Genomic DNA, 18,992 nt, shown 5'->3' on the forward strand with positions numbered 1-18,992 from the left:
CACAACGTAGAAGTAGAGATAAACATGTATGAGGAAAACATAAAGCCTGCAAAAATACATGAAGTGAATATCATTTTAACTCCTCAAGACTAGTTCTTGGTTGTTGCTTTTGCTAATATATCTTTGTTGTTTTCTGCAAAACAGGCAACATTCTCTCACAACTGTACACTATCCTCATCTCAACCAAGTAATAGATAGATCTGACAATCTTGTTGGAATTTACGACTGACTGCTAGCGGTCCAGCAATTCTTGTGATTAAAAAAAAACAAATCTACATAGACAAAGCTTCTCTATAAACATACATGAATATACTCCAGTGCTGTGGGGGACAATTTACGGGAAACATCATAGGCCTACAGAGCATTGAGAGTTTCATTTGGACTGATGCACTGCTTATAATCCGTCACCTAAATCATGCAAATCTCTCTATGCAAGCAAGGTTCATTCTTTCGATTCGTAAATCATCACCAACATTGCAAGAACTGGAGGAAATCTCACCCAAATCAGATAACACCCGCATACCATTAACCAGCACAGCAGGTCCGTGAGAGACAGTTGACACAGGATCTCACCCTTAGCCCCCCATGGGGAGAGGGTGGGGATATGACTGAGGTAGGCATTTACTACCGGTGCTAGCTGGTAGGGGGCATGGGGTCTACTTCATCGATATAGCGACCATCAACGATGAGATGGAGGAGGGGTCCAACCTGTGGGAACAAGGGACAGGAAGAGACCAATACCATTGATATTCACTCTAAAACCAGCAATCTGAACATGAGACTCTTTTTTTCTTTCTTTTTGCAGGATGGAACTTTTGCAAATTGCCGACCATGAAAAAAAATTTGAGTATACAACATGTACTACTAATACAAGGATTTGTTGAACACACACTGCTGGTCGATATACAACACACAACAAACTGAATGAGCACTAATGAATACACTAGTTATGAAAACACAAAAATAATGTGCACTACTAAACATGCTTAGTTATAAAAAACAAAGCAAAACGAATGCCCACCACTAGTACAAAAACTAATGAGTACTTGTACCGAGTACAGCATTGCATGAGCACCTACCACACAAATCTCAACGGGATCCCAGAGCAGTTTGCAACTCCTTGGCACCCCCTACTAGAATTCTAGAGTAACACCACAACACTGATCCTTAAGGAGTGAAAGTGCATTAGAAATATCTCACTTGTTTCTTCAAGAAGTGAGTGTATCTTCAGGATTCTTTAGTAAGGGGTACAGATGTTGGGCAGTTTTTAACATTATCCTTGAGGAATGAGTACCCACTCTGAAAAGTCAAATGGTACCCTAAAAACTGAGCAGCTGGTAGACACAACTGACCAACCTCCCTGACAAGTGCTTAACCAACATACAACCCTAACAAGGACTTCTGAGAAAGGACCATTAAATTGACAAACCTCATTAGGATCCTTGAGGACCTCTCCCAGCATCTTCTCGATGTTTCTTGTGATGGAGACCTTCTGTTGGGCCGTCAGTGGATACTCAACTTGCTTTGGAGTTGCTCCAGCCTGCACCATAAAAACAGCAGTGTATTAGACATTTTTTGTTTTTACAATGACCTGGGCTCTGTTGCATAAAATGATGCAATCAAACAGAACTCAGATAATCAAACATAACTCAGGTATCAGCTACTGAGAATTGAGTTTTCAGAGACTTATGTTTGATTTTCTGACTTATGTTTGATCTCAATTTTTGTGCAACAGGGCACTAATGACAAAGAAGAGAACAAGTAGTAGAAGTAGTAAATTATATATAGATTTTTTTTTAATAAACTGTCAAAGTTAGTATGGTTCATAATAGAGCCAAGTGAATAAGGTAGAGCCAAATGAATAAGGTAGAGCCAAGTGAATAAGGTACAGCCAAACAAGGTGCCTGTTTGTGTGCCATTACAGAAGGAGCATGTCAAGCTTCACAAGATCAGACTCTAGACAAAGGGACTTTCAGGCATGAATTCACGAAGGTGGTACAATCTTTGTCCATGGTTTAAACCATGGACAAACATATGGGGCGCCAAGTGTTGCTTGGCCAATTTCGATACAAAATCAGTCATTTCATCGATGAAATGGCTAATTTTGTAACAAAATCAGCCATGCGACACTTGGCGCCCCATACAAAACTACGGCTTTTGTCCATGGTTTAAACCATGGACAAAGATTGCACCACCTTCATGAATTCGGGCCTCAGAGTTTACAGCTATCTTAAAGGAGACTGGGATGACTTTCAGACTTCAGCATTTGAATATCTATAAACCGGTTATACTGGGTACAGAGTTTTAGAATTAAAGGTAATTGTGGTAATTAAAATGCAGCTGACACTGATTTGATAGGCATTTAGGTACTGATGTTGCAGTGCCCGAAGAATGTAATAAAGTTTAACCCACCTTGAACCAGAAAGTGACTGAGATGGTGACACCACCATGAAGGATGGATTCCACATGATGCCACCTATGGAGAAACCACAAAGAGGTACATTAACCCTTAGTGTGTTTTGAGTGGAAATGGGACAGTAAACCTCAAAGCATTATACAGACTATCTAAGGTCACTGGCACAAAAAGGGTTGAGTAAATGAAAGGTTTCAGATATCATTTCTTGTTTCATGCAGTCATGGCATTATCATACTTTATGTGTTGACATGATGCCATCTGAATTCCTCAATGCATAAGTAACAAGGAAAAGTAGAAATTACGCGGTGCGTAATATATGTCCCCGCCGGAAGTAGCATTTAGTAGCAAAATGTACAATATAGGTAAAAAATCAAGGTCAAAGGTCAAAGAAGTCAAAGGTCAAAATTCTGTGTAAAAGTTTTGAAGCCCTCACCTAGTGCCATCACATAAAGGAAACAGAATCGAAATCGGGTTAGAAATGGCGAAGGAGTAGCATTTTGTAGCCAATGTACAATATAGGTCAAAAATCAAGGTCAGAGGTCAAAGAAGTCAAAGGTCAAAATTCTGTGTAGAAGTTTTGAAGCCCTCACCTAGTGCCATCACATAAAGCAAACGGAAGTGAAATCGGGTTAGAAATGGCGAAGGAGTAGCATTTTGTAGCAAAATGAACAATACAGGTCAAAAAATCAAGGTCAAAGGTCAAAGAAGTCAAAGGTCAAAATTCTGTGTAGAAGTTTTGAAGCCCTCACCTAGTGCCATCATATAAAGCAAACGGAATCGAAATCGGGTTAGAAATGGCGAAGGAGTAGCATTTTGTAGCAAAATGTACAATACAGGTCAAAAATCAAGGTCAAAGGTCAAAGAAGTCAAAGGTCAAAATTCTGTGTAGAAGTTTTGAAGCCCTCACCTAGTGCCATCACATAAAGCAAACGGAATCGAAATCGGGTTAGAAATGGCGAAGGAGTAGCATTTTGTAGCAAAATGTACAATATAGGTCAAAGGTCAAGGTCAAAGGTCACGACTGAAATTCTGTGTAGAAGTTTCAAAGCTCCCATGTAGTGCTATCATATAAAGCAAACAGAATCAAAATTGGCTCATAAATGACAGAGAAGTAGCAAATTGAAGATTTTGATCACACACGGACGCACACACGGACACACGGACGGACGGACGGACGGACACACGGACACACACACGTACGGAGCCCGTTTCATAGTCCCCTGCTCGAACTCGTTCCGCGGGGACAATAAAGGGGGCATCTCACTGAGCGGCGTATGTTTGGGAACACAGCCAGTTCTGGGGAATTTTAGGTTTTGCCAGGGTTCATTGACAGTTGCAATCAAATTCGCAAACAGTTTTTCTTGTCCCAAAGAAATTTTGAACATGTTCAAAATTTCTTTGTGACAACAAAAAGCGTTTACAACAATGAAACCTGTTTGCGAATTTGATTGCACTTGTTTATAAATTTGATTACAACTGTTAACAAACCCTGAAATTCCCTAGAATTCGCTATGCTCGCAAACATTCGCAGCTCATTGAGATATCCCCTTAACCATTTATGTAAGGGAATCAATATCTTTATCTTGGCCTAACTTCAAGACATCTAAAATGCATTCTACTGTAAGCAAGATGAAATGCAAAAGGTACCTTTATCACTCTCTTTCAAATGTTTGATAATAAGCTAGAATTTAAACAAAAGCCTCACCAATAACAGATGCAATATTCATACGAAATATGAAGGGGAAATTTGAAAGGCACTTTCTGTTAAGTTTTATGTCGATCTTCAATGCTTATACTTTTTTTTTGGGGGGGGGGATGGAAAACAATACCCAGGAACAGTACTGCAATTCGTTATTTGAAATTGGGGGAAAACATACAGTTGCATGTTACCCGCTGTAGTCTGTTAGGCATCAAAGAAAACAGGGATTTTATAGAATACAGAAGAAAATTGTAACCAGCTGAGAAGTAGAAGGGTATTAATGCTTTTGCAAAATCTATGGGTTAAACATCCTTACAGATCTCAATAGATGACATATTTCTGACGGACTCACCAGTACATGGGAATGTAGATGACATCACCAGGACCAACCACCGCCTCTACAGCCTTGGCTTCTCTGAATCTGGGGAATCTCTTGAAGTCTGGTTTGTCAAAGTCCACCTAGGGTATGCATACCAATTGATGATGAGCAGATATTGCTATTGTTATATGTAATGATTAATATAAAGACAGATCCATCTTATTCAATTTAACTTGCTTCAAGAAGAGAATTGAATGCCCTCTTCATCTTACAACAAGTCACCCTCCTATAAATCTTTAAAGTTTACTCTGACAGAACAATAAGACTTTCATCCTCTCTGTTCTTCAGGTGTAAGTAACTCAATCATTGGTCCTCCCTACACTCCCAATTCGCTCACCAAATCCATAAAAACTACTGAGAAGATGAAAGCCATATCCTCCCTCATCTATTTCCAATAAACCCAGTACAGTAAGACCTGTCTGATTGCCACTCCTCTTGTAGTCATAACAACTGTAATTGACAAGCAGTTTTAGCCAATCATAAGCTCTATTCTCCATGTGCTTGACTAGAAGGTTCTTCCAGTGTTTTGATACACTTTTGGAGAATGAAAGGAGCTCTGATTCAACATCCACCATGGGAGAATGCCACTTTCAGAATGCTCTCTGACACCATTGCGAAGGCAACTTGTGCTTGTAAACTTTTGGAGTCTTGAGTTCGAACTTTAAACTCAAGAAATAAAGCTACTCCATGAATGACAAATCCAGTCTCCAAGACTAATGTTTCTCTTGCGTGTACTTACACATAATATTATCTGGACTTGGTACCTCTATATCAAACAATGAACATACCAATTCCAAGTAGCTACACCACGGACACCTGAACAAGTAAAATCTGGACTAGCCTTCAAAGGGTTAAGAGGCACTTTTAATAAGAGGGGTCTAGAATCAGAAGGTTAGGAACACATACAATGTATGGGCCCATATGTGCAAAAGTTCTCAAAGAAGCTACTTCTTTGTATAATATTGACTTTTTTCCCCCTAAATCGATGAACATGCCTGTGTGAGTTACCATTTGAACTACTGACTTAGAAGTATGATGAAACATCGCTGAACATCAAGTGCACTGTAAAACATGATATATTCGCGGCATGAAAATTTCGCAAATTGGAGCCGACGGCCTTTCTCAGAGCATGAAATTTTCGCGACATACCACTGGCATCCAATGGATATTGTGTAGGCAAGAACTCTCGTGTGCATTTTAATTTCGCGAATGTTGCCGCTCGCGATATTTGCGAAATTAAAATGCATGTGAACATTCCTTGTTTTACAATGTTTTCTTTAAATTGAATTGCCAGTCCGGGGGTGAAGATAATCTGTGATATATCAGACCATAAAAAGTCCACATTCAATTCATATGTGATTGTTGTGTACACATACAAACCATCCCACCAACTAAGCTTGTTCTGTAGTCAAAAATCTACAATCCATTTCCCCCTTGTATATCATCACTGGCGAGATACCACTAGTACTCCACAACGCAGGAAATCTGGCAAAGATTTTTGTGTATGCATCTATGACAGGCTGAGACGTATGACGAGAAAGACCCTTACCTGGCTCTGCCGATCACAGGGATGGTGGACTGGATAGGGGTACATGCATCCAAACTGGCTGGGTGGGAACATGATGAAGCGTTTGTAACCTTTGACCTGAGCAAAAAAGTTCTCTTGTTCATCATAGTGTGCTGGTGTCACATTGCCTATATCATGGTGGGAAACAGAGAGAGAGAGAAAAAAAAATGTATGGTGAGAGATTGGGAAAAAGATAAATGCACTTAATATCTGTCTTAATAAACCCCTTGAAAGAAACATGATGAACTGATCTACGAAAGAAAAAAAAATCAAAAAGGGTTATTTGCATGAAACATACATTCTATCATTTAAAGGTCACTGTTCTCACTTTTTTTTTCTTTCTTTTTTATCTTTTCTGTCAGAGTTATTCATCTTTCATTTTAAACTTCAGAGAGTTCAAAAGTAAAGAGTAACCCAAGAAATAACTAGCACCTCACTGCATATCAGGGTCTTTAACTTGTGAATATTTCAGAGAAAAGATATTGCACAAAGAGCAAGCACTTGTCACTTTGACAGCAAAATCAAAGGTTCCTCTACTATTTGTGGAGGTTACATGTACACAAATGGCAGTTCATCATGAAGAGTTTTGTCTCATCATAGCAGAAGCACACATAGGAACTGAAAGGAGATGAAAGAAGAGAAGCTTGTGGAGGAAAGTATCTCACCTTCCATTGAGATGAGGAGTAAGTTGGAAGTGAGTGGCCCCCAGCTGTTCCTCTTCTGGTAGCCCGTCACCCATTGCCAGCTGAACCTCACAAAGTCCTCCACAATGTTGGGGCCTACTGTGTCATTCAGTGCCTGCTGTAAGTATATCCTGGCAGTCAAAAACAACAAAATGGTGATCACAAGAAAATAACAAGAGACCCGCGGGTCTAGCGCTCACCTGAGTATCGCAAGTTCACCTTTCACGCAGTCACTAATCTAAATTATTCACAGCTCTACCAAAATTTGACCAGGCACTCTCAAGTAGAAGATGAAAATGTACAATAAGGTCCCATTTTTTAAAAGATTCCTTAATTTGGGGGGATTGGGGCCCCTGGGGCCCTCTGGGTGGGGCATGGTGCTCATTTTGATAAATTGTGATCCTGATCCCCTAGGGATGCTACTTGCCAAGTTTGACGAAAATCCATCATGAGGTTTTCAGGAAGAAGATGAAAATGTACAATTTAGGCCCCCATTTGGACCTTCCCAACCACCCCCCCCCCCCCCCCTCCCCGAGGGGCACCCCTGGATCTCCTATGAACAAACTTGAAACTACAGTCATTAATGTACTCACTCATAGTATTATCTTAGCTCTATAACTTCTGATACTAGAGAAGATTTTAAAAGATTCCTTCATTTTGGGGGTGTGGGCCCCTGGGGGACCCCTGGGTGGGGCATGGTGCCCATTTTAACAAATTGAGATCCTAACCCCTTAGGGATGCTACCTGCCAAGTTTGGTGAAAATGGGTCATGGGGTTCTCAAGAAGATAAAAATGTACAATTTAGGCCCCATTAGGATCCCTCCTCACCCCCCTCCCCTGGGTCCCAAGGGGGGCACCCCTGATTCTGCCATGAACAAACTTGAAACTACAGTCATTAATGCACAAACTCATAGTATTAACTTAGCTCTATCACTTATGGTTCTAGAGAAGAAGATTTTTACAGATTCCTTAATTTTGGGGGGTTTGGGCCCCCTGGGGCCCCCTGGGTGGGGCATGGTGCCCATTTTAACAAATTGGGTTCCTAACCCCCTAGGGATGCTAGCTGCCAAGTTTGGTGAAAATGGGTCATGGGATTCTTAAGATGAAGATGAAAATGTACAATTTAGGCCCCATTAGAACCCCTCCCCACCCCCCTCCCCTGGGTCCCAAGGGGGGCACCCCTGATTCTGCCATGAACAAACTTGAAACTACAGTCATCAATGTACTAACTCATAGTATTAACTTAGCTCTATCACTTCTGGTTCTAGAGAAGAAGATTTTTACAGATTCCTTAATTTTGGGGGGTTTGGGCCCCCCTGGGGGCCCCCTGGGTGGGGCATGGTGCCCATTTTAACAAATTGAGTTCCTAACCCCCTAGGGATGCTACCTGCCAAGTTTGATGAAAATCGGTCTTGGGGTTTTCAAGAAGAAGATGAAAATGTAAAAAGTTTACGCACGACGCACGACGGACGACGCACGACGGACGACGGACGACGGACGACGGACGACGGACGACGCACGACGCACGACGGACGCCGGACGAAGGGCGATCGCAATAGCTCACCTGAGCCTTTGGCTCAGGTGAGCTAAAAACTCACAAGATTGGCATGTCAGAATTTTGTCAATCACATCTTATCCCACAAATATGAAACTGCACATGTATAAAACTACATGAAATGTGTGGACTTCATCTGGATGCGCCAAACGATTCTGTTAACTCTTATGTGCCAAGGTGTAGACTCCATGTGTGCCACATTATTGACTATGACATAGTCGTGTTTTGGAAAGCATTTCGTTGTTCAAATCTACCTAACTTTTATAAAATTTTGTTACCCACAACATGAATGAGCAAAATTATAGAGAATTTCCTAAACTTTGCTTTGATATACACTGCATGACAAATCTATGATTGTTTTCCTTCCAAATGACCAGTAGCTGCATTATTATAGAGGCATGACATTTGCACACAAAACAGTGACTGAAACTCAGAATTTACTCGCAAATCCACTAGGGAACGCTGTTTGAGAGTCAATCACCACATAAAATGCAAGCTACATGTGAGAGGAATACTGTGGCATTTGACGATTTATTGATCGGTTTGGGCAGGTTTGTGGGTTTGAGCAGAATATGCGAACTTGGCACGCCGTCGACCGAGTCGGGCATGCAAGCGTGGCACACAAAGAGTTAAATTATGTCATCCACAAGATCAATTACAGGCGGGACAGACAGATGGACAACCTGAAAACATAACGCCACTGGCAACACTTCATGGTCGAGGCATAAGCATAGCATTTTGGACAATACCAATTACAGAACTAGAGCCCTGTCTCTTTAACTGTTGCGTGCAATGGTGTAAACCCCAGGGTACAATGTGCCACATTATACTGAGCCTGCAATGCATGAGCGCTCTCACAAAACATTGTTTTTCAAGGCCATTTAGCATTACTACTAGAAATACAGTACAGCAAAGGTGTACAGAAAATAGCAAGCTTTTCTGTGATGTAAATCTTACAACAAAGCTATGGTTATGACCTTTCAATAAGCCATGGAATGTTGAGATTTATCAGTCCTATCGGTTTATGTGTGGTTGTGCATATATGAGCAAAATATGCAAAGCTGACACACCGTCGACTGAGTTGCGGCTGACGGAACGTGGCACACACAGAAAGCATGGAGCGAACATTCACTCTCTGGTTTGACTCACTTGTCCGTCTTGCCATCACTCTTCTCCAGCAGTTTCATAAAGTCTGGAAATGTCATTTCCGTCAGCCGAGACTTTGGTGAAAACTTCTGCTCCTTGTTCAACTTCTTGTTGTCGTAGTACATGAACTTGTGGTTCTTGGAGATGTACACATTGAACTTGCCATCACCAAGGTTTTTCTCCAGATAGTTCAGATCCCACTTGAGTGCCGTCTGAACCAGGTTGCTACCTGTTATAACCACTGGTCTCTGTGAAGATAAAGAGTTTTATTTGTTTACAGGATGTGTGAAAAATTTGTCAACTTTTGAATAAAATAGACATATAGGCCCGAATTCACAAAGGTGGTACAAATGAAACCATGGTTTAAACCATGGACAAAAACCATGGAGCGCCAAGTGTCGCACGGAATATTTCGTTACGAAATTGATCATTTCGTCAACAAAATGACCATTTCGTGCACGAAATGTTCATTAAGTTACAAAATGTTGTCATTTTGTTACAAAATAATAATTTCATCTACAAAATGACTGATTTTGTGACGAAATATTCCATGCGACACTTGGCGCTCCACGGTTTTTGTCAATGGTTTAAACCATGGTTTCATTTGTACCACCTTCGTGAATTCGGGCCCTAGGGTATCCAACTTATGCATCACATATTTGTTTAACTGCTCTACATGAAAATTATAAAACAAAGTCCCATGCTCTTGCAATTTCTATGTGGTCACTATATAGAGGAGACACCTTCTTCCCTGAAACTTTGAAAAAGAGCTACTAAAGCAACATTGATGCAAAATAATGACAGTGGACAATAGAGAGGACTTGTGATCTTGTTAATCGATAACATGAATGTACATTTACACATATCACAGATCTAAATTTACAGTCCATGATGATATTCTCAAGCACAAGCAAAACATTTTTGCAGTCCATACCAACTCTACAATACCACACATCATTAGTGCTTGGTTCTTCATCTCTTGATGCATGAAAACCGTCATATAAAGCTGGCAGCGAGCAATCCTCACTACGTAATGTGACAGGTACATTTTTATGATGATCAATAGATGTGATGACCACAAGACATGTATACAGCTGTTACGGCTGCTGTGACATTGAAGTTGATATCGAACTAATGACATCCTGAAGATGGAACTATCTGCTACACACTGACAGAGAAAAAGGACTTGATCTTTGCAATGACATGCTTCAGCAACTGGCTGATTCATAACAGCCTGGATAATGCAATCTCAACTTGTCTGAAGTAGTAAAGTTACATTGTATATTGTGGGAAGGTGGATACATGTACGAGCGTGTGGGGGTAGTGGGGGTAGGGAGGGCTTTGGATGGAATGACAGAGATTTGAAATGATATGAAATGACAGACCATCACAAGCCCTCTGATCCCTACTCTGTACTGTACTGAAGAAAAATAGAGAAAAGAATAAGCAGGTCACACAGCAGTCTTCGAAATGTCTGTATTTAATAATTTGTAACATCCTATCTTAAACAGAGCATATGTGTTACCTCCTTTCTCCTTCATATGTTACTATTGTCATAGTCATTGGCATTTAGCTTGATTAATGATACCTTTTAAATGCATTTAAGGCTTAAATATTTAGAATGTTAAGCATGTCGGACTAGACGGACGCAGCTAATGTGAGCTCCCAGAATTTTCTCCTAACTACCTTTTTCGCTACCATTTCATGAGGTGCTGTATCAACGAACTGCATTATAATTAACCTGCAAATATCATCATTCAGAAAAGGACCAGTTATCAACATGAATACCCGCGCAAAAATTGGAAATAAAACGGGTAAATCTGTAGGACGAAATGCCCCCTTGAGTGACACTTCAGTTGACACAATCAGTGACAGCGAAGCCGCCCCATACCCGGAACTCGACCATGCGTCTTCAGTCTCGGACACGCCCGCGGCGCCATCTAATAGCGACCTGGCTGTACTGATAACCAGTATGAAAACGGCTACTGAAGCAAACAACGCCCAGCTCAATTCGAAGTTGGACACTCTCCTATCTGATGTCTACACTCTGAAATCCGAAATGTCTGGTATCAAAAAAACTGTTAACGATGCCTCAAATCGGATTGGAGATATTGGAAGCAACCGAATCCCTGACGTGATAAAAAAACTGGAGAAAGTTAAAGACGAACTGGATGAGAAGTTCACACTTTTTGAAATTCACGAACGTAAATTGAATCTCCTAATCTACGGGAAACCCAATTCCACACCGGAGGATGTCTACGGTGAGTGCTTCTCTACTTTTGCTACGCTATTAAAAATTCCGGTGGAAGAAGCTATGCGCACCATACCCCTCATCAATGCCCACAGGCTTCCCAGGAGGGCCCCTGCTGGGAACACCGGAGCTGAGAACAAGTCCGACCCCATTATTGTTCGTTTTGGCCAGACCTTAAATCTTACAATAAAGAAAAACACAAAACAAAACAATTAGCCATGGATATGCAAAGTTAAAACATGATTGAGTTAGCTTTTATTGTCCATGAAATGTATAATGTACGGGGATGTCATACATACAACATGTTAGTTGCATTCAGATAATATATTTTGTACTGCATGACACTTTGGCCAATCTTACACACACATAAACAACAACAGCAAAACAAACAAACAAACAACCCTGGAACCTTGACATTTTTCCTCCACATTAGGTAAGATAAATCCTTGGAATACCTGTAACACTGCCTGCTGTGAATGTTGGATACCTGAGCATATCTTCTCTTTTACCATACCATGTTACAAGGTGAGGACCTCTAACCATACACAGGGCCACAGGTATGGAAGAGAACATTGTCTGGCTGTTTCCTCATTACACCAAAATGGCAGTTTATCTCTTTTTCTAAATGTCTGCCAAAAACTTACTGAATGACATATATAGTATTTGCAGAATTGCAATGTATACAAGAATATGCAAATGTAAAGAAGATACTGTAAGACAGCTTTTAAAGATGATTTTTTTTTTTTTTTTTAGTTTTTGGTTTAGTATTAATTCAGTTTGTATAGGTCGCTAGGTTGTCATCTATTCCCACTTGACCTCTACACTATTTTTCTCATCACCTTCATTCCTTTCATATTCAGATGTGTTCATTCACTGCATCCCCACATCTTTTTGTTGTTGTTGTTGTTGTTTGTTTGTTTGTTTGTTTTTGTTTTCATCATTCTGTGTTAGGTATACATCTCAGAGCTCTAGTTGCCATCTTCATCCTACTCGCTTTCATTAGTTGCTTGGTGAATTAGATTCTTGCGTTTTAGTTGGCCTAAACAATTCCATTTATCTCTTTCAAATGGTTCTTGTAGTAAATTTGAATACAACAATATAAAGATACAAATGTACTGTACTTTAGGTATGTAAACACTGTTCATTGTGGTGAACTTTGCTGAGGGCAAGCAGCCTCATAATTTATCATCAGTGCACCTCAGGACTTCAAGTCTGCAAGACTGATTCTGTACCCGTGTCAAGCACCATGTAACACTCCCACAACACATACAATTTGCTTCTTGGCATGAACGGGACACAGCCAAGAGAAAAGGAAGCTGATAGCACAAATGTGTTGATATAAAGTGACCCTTTGACATCTCGTAGTTCATTCTACACGTACATTTCAGTAGGCAAACATTATCAGTCGCATGCATGCCAACTCAGCCATGACAAAGCTTGAACATTGATCTTTTAATTTCTTTGTACTAGCGGCTGTCTCAATTGTCAAGGTTGCAACATTACAATCTATTACAATCTGTGATCAAAATGTCTGCTCTCCCAGAATTCATATCTCCAGTATTTCAGAAAAATTGTCATGACATATGAGTGTCAACACATTATGAAGGAAAATGTAGCATTCCATAGTTCGGTATTGGGAGTCAGGAGTCTTATCCACTATGCCACAGCGCCCCCCCCCCCCCCCCCCCACTATGTGTTGTGTATTTCTTGCAAGGCACACTGACAAAATAAAACTAAAGCATAAGAAAAATTATGTATATATTTCATTAATTTGCATCAATATGCATGTGCTTTACCTCAGACCTCCCTTGCATATGCATAAGTATCCTGCAACTAACCCCAGGGCACTCCTTATACACAGTTATATTGTGGGAACGCCCTGAGTCAAAAGAGTGCTATCTCTGTAAGTGGAAAAGCAACACAAACTTTCGTGCAACTACAAGTTTCATAATTCAGGGGTCGCACTTAACTTTTTTTTTAACTAGCCAGGCGGACTACTTAGAATCAATTTTGACACTGAAGCAATATTTTGGCTAGCCAGACGGACTAGTAACTTCAGAATTTTATGATTTTTAGCTAGTCCGACGTGATTTTGGGTGGCCAATGGCCAGCGGACCATCGCCAATTTCGAACCCTGTTAATTGTGACCGTGCACCTCAAAACAAACAAAAAGTCGCACACACTGATTTTGCGCGAGGACTGAAAATAAGTGAAATGGGTCAAGCTAGCCGAACTTGACTTTTTCATATGTGACCGGCGACAACGGTTTCAGGCAAAAGTCGGAAATTTTGAAAATTCTGTTTTTCACGGAATCTCATTGCCCATTTCCTAACCTTTGCATTGATATAAAACACTTGTATTCTTCGGCACCATAAGTGGGCATAGAAGAGAAATAAAATGCACTTTTTATAAAGTTGTTAGCCTGACAAAATTGCGAGAAAACAGGCTTTGAAGATTCACCTCTTTCTCAAAGACAATGTCCGAGCGGCGATGCGAGGGGAGAATCACCCATCCGTACGATGATGCCAATCGATGTTAAGCTCCGCCTCTAGCAACCACATCGCCTTCTGATTGGCTCACTGAGAGAGTCAAATTTTCCGGGCACCTTCCTCGGAGCTCAGCGTATGGAGCCGTAAAAACAATGCATATCGCTCGGGTTTGTTTACCAGTACGTCTTTCAAGATGGCGAATACGGTAATTGCACGTATGGTGTACATGTACAATGTACATGGTGCACGCATTACGCAATGGCATCCACATGCCATGGCCGTTTGCATGTAACAGGAGAGGTGGCGAATCCACACATTTACAAATCACGTTTTTATTGTGGTGCCTTTTGAAGGCAGAAAATTGCTAGTGCTGGCAAGGGTCACGCTTCCTGTTTGTTTTGCTTTTACAAGACATGCATGTGTTGCTTTGTTCGGTGGTGCTAATTAAATTAAAACAAACAAACAAACAAACAAGACTTGTTAGTTTGGTGCGATCGTGACGTGTAGTATTTGAATATAATTGGTTACATGTGACCGCTCCTTTCCTCTCATCTACCTTCCACTGAGTCAGTTTGCTGTCATAATTTTTACTTCATGTACAAGTAGACAAATTTGAGAATATTTAGTTTTCTTTTCACACGATTATGTCATGCTTCATGATTTTTGTTTCACTTCCGATGTCGAACATTGCGGTAAAATAGTTTAGATAGAAAGCCAAACGAAGAGCACGCACTACCTTAGAGCAAGCGTATATAAACCACTATAGCAAGAACAATGGAGCATGTAATCATGCACGCGTGGACAAAGCATTCCCCAAACGCTGCAACTGGTGTCTCCGAAAGCCGAATTATGTAAATGTATGCGACGCACCAGCCAATCGCATGCGAGACCCTGCGCCGTAGCAACGCTGAGGATATTGGCGCGGTGTTCGAAAGAAGCTCGAAACTGACGAGTGCGATCCAACATAGGGTGCTTGAAATTCCATTTTCGATAGGAAAAACTTCGTCTTATGCTATGAAATTTAGTGTAGATGTAGAAAACATATCAAAGATTTGATTTCTGCAAAAAACCTAAATCGACAAAAATAATGGTCAAAATCTTTGTACCCCGCCTAGGAGGGAATGTGCTCCTGCGACTTTTGCCTGAAACCGTTGTCGCGGGTCATATTTTCTGAAAGAGCGGGTCTTCTTTTACATCATGCTAAAATTTGGTATCATAAAATGGGCAGGAAAGTGTGTTTTTTAGCAGTTTATCTCGAACATTTTTGGTAGAATAGTGTGATTAGGTGTGTCTTTAGAATCCCTTTTTCATTTCTGAAAAACCTTGTCCACACTCTTCACTTTCAACTCTAATAACTTTTGAAAGGATAGTGCTACTGCTTTGAAAGTTGGCATTAATTATGGACAGAATGTGTTAATGAGGCATGCTTAATTTCTGTTTAATCTGATAATCCCTTCATTGTTGTTACTCCGGTGGTTTACTTCCTGTTTTTTGTCCCATTCATCACACAGCCAGCACGGTTTGGTAAAGATTAAGCGCTTAAATAGGCACTGCACTTCAGAGCCTCTTTTCTCAGTTCACACTTTTCCTGAGTTTGTGCTTTCTTTCCAATATTTAGATAGGTTAGGAGAGTCCATTTGATTGAGTTATACATCATTTTAAAGCTTAAAGTCTGCTCTTTCAGAATATGGTCTTTTAACTAGAAATTCATGTCTGGCGACTTTTTGTTTGTTTTGAGGTGCAGGGTCACAATTTACCAACAAAATGCTTACTTTTATAATGTACGTACGTTTCTTACCTTATTCACACGAAACATTCACTTGATAATTTCTACATTTATCCCATGCAGTCTTGAATTTAAAAACATTTTTCTACGAGATCATCTACATATACATGTACCTCCCATTCATTCTTTGGTTTTCGATGCAACCTCTGCGTGGCACTTTACGCATTGGCGATATGAATAACGCAGGAGAGTCATGATGATTTTAGTCTTTGAACCAGGCCCTTTTGCTGTGCGCTGTGTCGTGGCGAGTGAAACGCGCCCACACCAGCTCCCAGCGAGTGATAGGGCGCCACACAATGTCGCGCAGCAAGAGTGCCTGTTCAAAAAGGCTACAGTGCTACCGACTGGCGCAAGCGCAGAGGTTTCAAATCCCGTCTTCATGAGCATATGTCGATCTCAGAGATCCCTGTTGACCGAATCACTTAAAGTCATCGATATAGACAGAAATTGACTATTAACGGACTAATAACGTCCCGCGACTCCTCTTGTCAATAATTGGAATACCAGCGTACATTGGTAAGTATTCAAACTGACACATTTTTTAGTATATAAGAACAAATTTAACTGCAATACTACTCCTTACCAGATCCGAAATCCTACAATGGCTGGTCACAGTTACCCTGCAACATGAACAGACTACAGGTATTGATGGCTAATAATACATGGCTCATACAGTACGTTAAACTATCAGTGGTACAGCCTCTAGATTATGAAGTACTGAAACTGGAAACCTATTTTAAAAGTGTATGAATCTGTCCACAAACAAACCATACTATTGCATAGATCTACTTTGAAAACATTATGTGCAATAGGTGTATGTCCACAATCATGTATTGGCTCTATTGATATACGGTAAAAAGGCAACATCACTGTTGTGAAACAATAATTTATGACCCGAACACAAAATGCAACAAAGAAAAATCTTTGTAAAACCTTCTAGAGAAGGCTGTCAACAATTGACAATGCTGCGAGAGATACTCTTTTCAATTCCACCTTTCTGTTTAAATCAGTTAATAATAATAATAATACAGTTGTCACTAAGAATATGATTAATATCTGCCAGACCCTATCTCTCATGTATTTTTGCAGAAAGTGATAATCAACAAAGCGATATAAAGACTGCCGAGATAGGAGTATAGTCAGGTTCACATGCACATAAGTCATGACAGAGCTTGCGCTCAGTGGACCACCAAGAATTTACTCGAGTAGGGCTTGATCTTGATGTGTTCCAAGTCTAACATGTAACTAAAGAAGTTTTCTAGATATAATCTAGGGGCCTACTACTGTTCAGTGTCAAGATATGATCTGGTATATCTATTCCGGACCTCACGTCTTTCCAGACTGTCAGCATGGAACTAGTGGTAGGGCCTACTGCAATTACATTTGAAATGAATATCACTTATCAAACTAACTGTGGTCTGTAAATGTAAAATGATATAACTGTGTTAGACATGTACAATGGCAAAAATGAAAATAGAACATTTTATTTAACATGTAGAACTAGAAAAGTGAAGGCAGGAGAGGACCCTTGAAATTATGGCAAGTTGCTGTTCTAGCTAGGGTGTTACTCAGTTTTAGTCTTACAAACAACAAGACAGTTGAGTTGACATGGTAGAAGTTGTGTATGACCTTATGAAGCATGGGTAATTGTGAACTTGGCTTCTGTCCAAATTCGGCTCTAGTGCGTCAGCGGGTTATCACGCGATCACGTAGGCCAGCCACAGGCGGCTGACACGGGCAAACACTTGCGGGAAATCCTGCTGCACTAATGACACGACACCTACCTAGCTAGGTAGCGTAGCTGCGACTTTCAGCTTCACTCCAACACACATTGTACGTCATAGATAACGCACAGACATCAACACACTCAAGATTGTCAATTATATACGAGCATAGTAATCATACTTACTCCTTCTGCTACATACTCTTCAATCTTGGGGTCTGACACATCAAGCCTTGGAATTTGTTCTGTCGGGAATGTATACTTTCTGAACTGGGAAGGATCTAAATCGGAACTATCTGTCCCGTTTTTTTGAGGGTTCGAAGTTCCGCATTCACTTGCAGACGACGCCATGTTGTTTGTAAACACAACGCTGATGGCGCTCTAGCACATACTAGTACGCATGAGCCTTTTCGGTGGCCTTTTCCAGTAGAAAGTTTTGTCGAGAAGTTTCGGGCTTTGCCAGCGCCAGTGCCAGCGCGTAGTGAAAACGCCCTCACGTCTTCCTTTTCCTTTCTTTCCCTTCTTTTCAATTTATACACTGTACAACGACGATGTTAGTGATGATGATGATGATGATGATGATGATGATGATGATGGTGGTGGTGGTGGTGGTGGTGATGATGATGATGATGATGATGATATGGTGATGGTGATGGTGATGGTGATGGTGACGGTGACGGTGACGGTGACGGTGACGGTGACGGTGACGGTGATGGTGATGGTGAAGATTACAATGATGGTCATCATCAATATAGGCCTATCATAAAATATGATAACAAAAACATTGTGATAGACGATTTTTTTGTATGTTCATTATTGACATTAGTATAAATCATTATAACTAATAATAACTCAAAAAATCAGTGATAATCCATATCGATGGCGATAAAACAGCATACACTATATGTCAACACATAACTGAAACAGCTATACAACATCGTGTTTTTGCACTATTACAACTATATGGCCTACTTGTACATTCCCCTGTTACTTTCAGCAATTATGACTTCCTTTTCATTCTTCATGCAAGTACCCCTAACATGTAGGGTGTCTATTTCCATCTTACAATAGACTTTCTCTCTGCCTGACAAATCTTCCACACAATAGGCCTATACTCAACGACGATACATACATTGTAATGAAATTTTGTGATGAGAGGAGTAATGTGAGTGACTCGTGTTACAAGGGACACAGAACTTTGGAAATTGACCAATATCTCATTCTTCTTTCTTTGATAAGTTGTTTTCACTTACAATTCTTAGAGAGTCTCATTTCAAAAATACCTAACACGCGCAATA

The 18,992-nt window shown here is 40.5% G+C and overlaps 1 protein-coding gene across 1 annotated transcript; it reads right to left on the reverse strand.

Moving 5' to 3' along the window:
- Window positions 1–296: 296 nt before the first annotated feature.
- LOC139731291 (hypoxia-inducible factor 1-alpha inhibitor-like) lies at window positions 297–18,045 on the reverse strand. The gene is made up of 8 exons (XM_071642178.1): window positions 17,881–18,045; window positions 9,449–9,693; window positions 6,727–6,875; window positions 6,044–6,189; window positions 4,468–4,574; window positions 2,413–2,476; window positions 1,430–1,540; window positions 297–708 (listed from the first exon to the last, which is right to left on the reverse strand). Exons 1-8 carry the CDS (start codon window positions 18,043–18,045, stop codon window positions 634–636), a joined length of 1,062 nt encoding a protein of 353 aa, XP_071498279.1. The 3' UTR covers window positions 297–633.
- Window positions 18,046–18,992: the final 947 nt, after the last annotated feature.

This window comes from Diadema antillarum, unplaced genomic scaffold, assembly GCF_040938485.1.
Source record: "Diadema antillarum isolate AM-2024a unplaced genomic scaffold, OU_Dant_1.0 seq00000368_RagTag, whole genome shotgun sequence".
Taxonomy (NCBI): Eukaryota; Metazoa; Echinodermata; class Echinoidea; order Diadematoida; family Diadematidae; genus Diadema; species Diadema antillarum.

Bases quoted from the DNA above. Each gene is read 5' to 3' on its own strand.
- LOC139731291 (XM_071642178.1), bottom strand. From the start codon at position 18,045: ATGGCGTCGTCTGCAAGTGAATGCGGAACTTCGAACCCTCAAAAAAAC. The intron at 9,694-17,880 runs GTAAGTATGATT...TTATCTTCACAG, and splicing joins AAGAGTATGTAGCAGAAGGA to AGACCAGTGGTTATAACAGG. The intron at 709-1,429 runs GTTTGTCAATTT...TTGTTCCCACAG, and splicing joins TCCTCAAGGATCCTAATGAG to GTTGGACCCCTCCTCCATCT.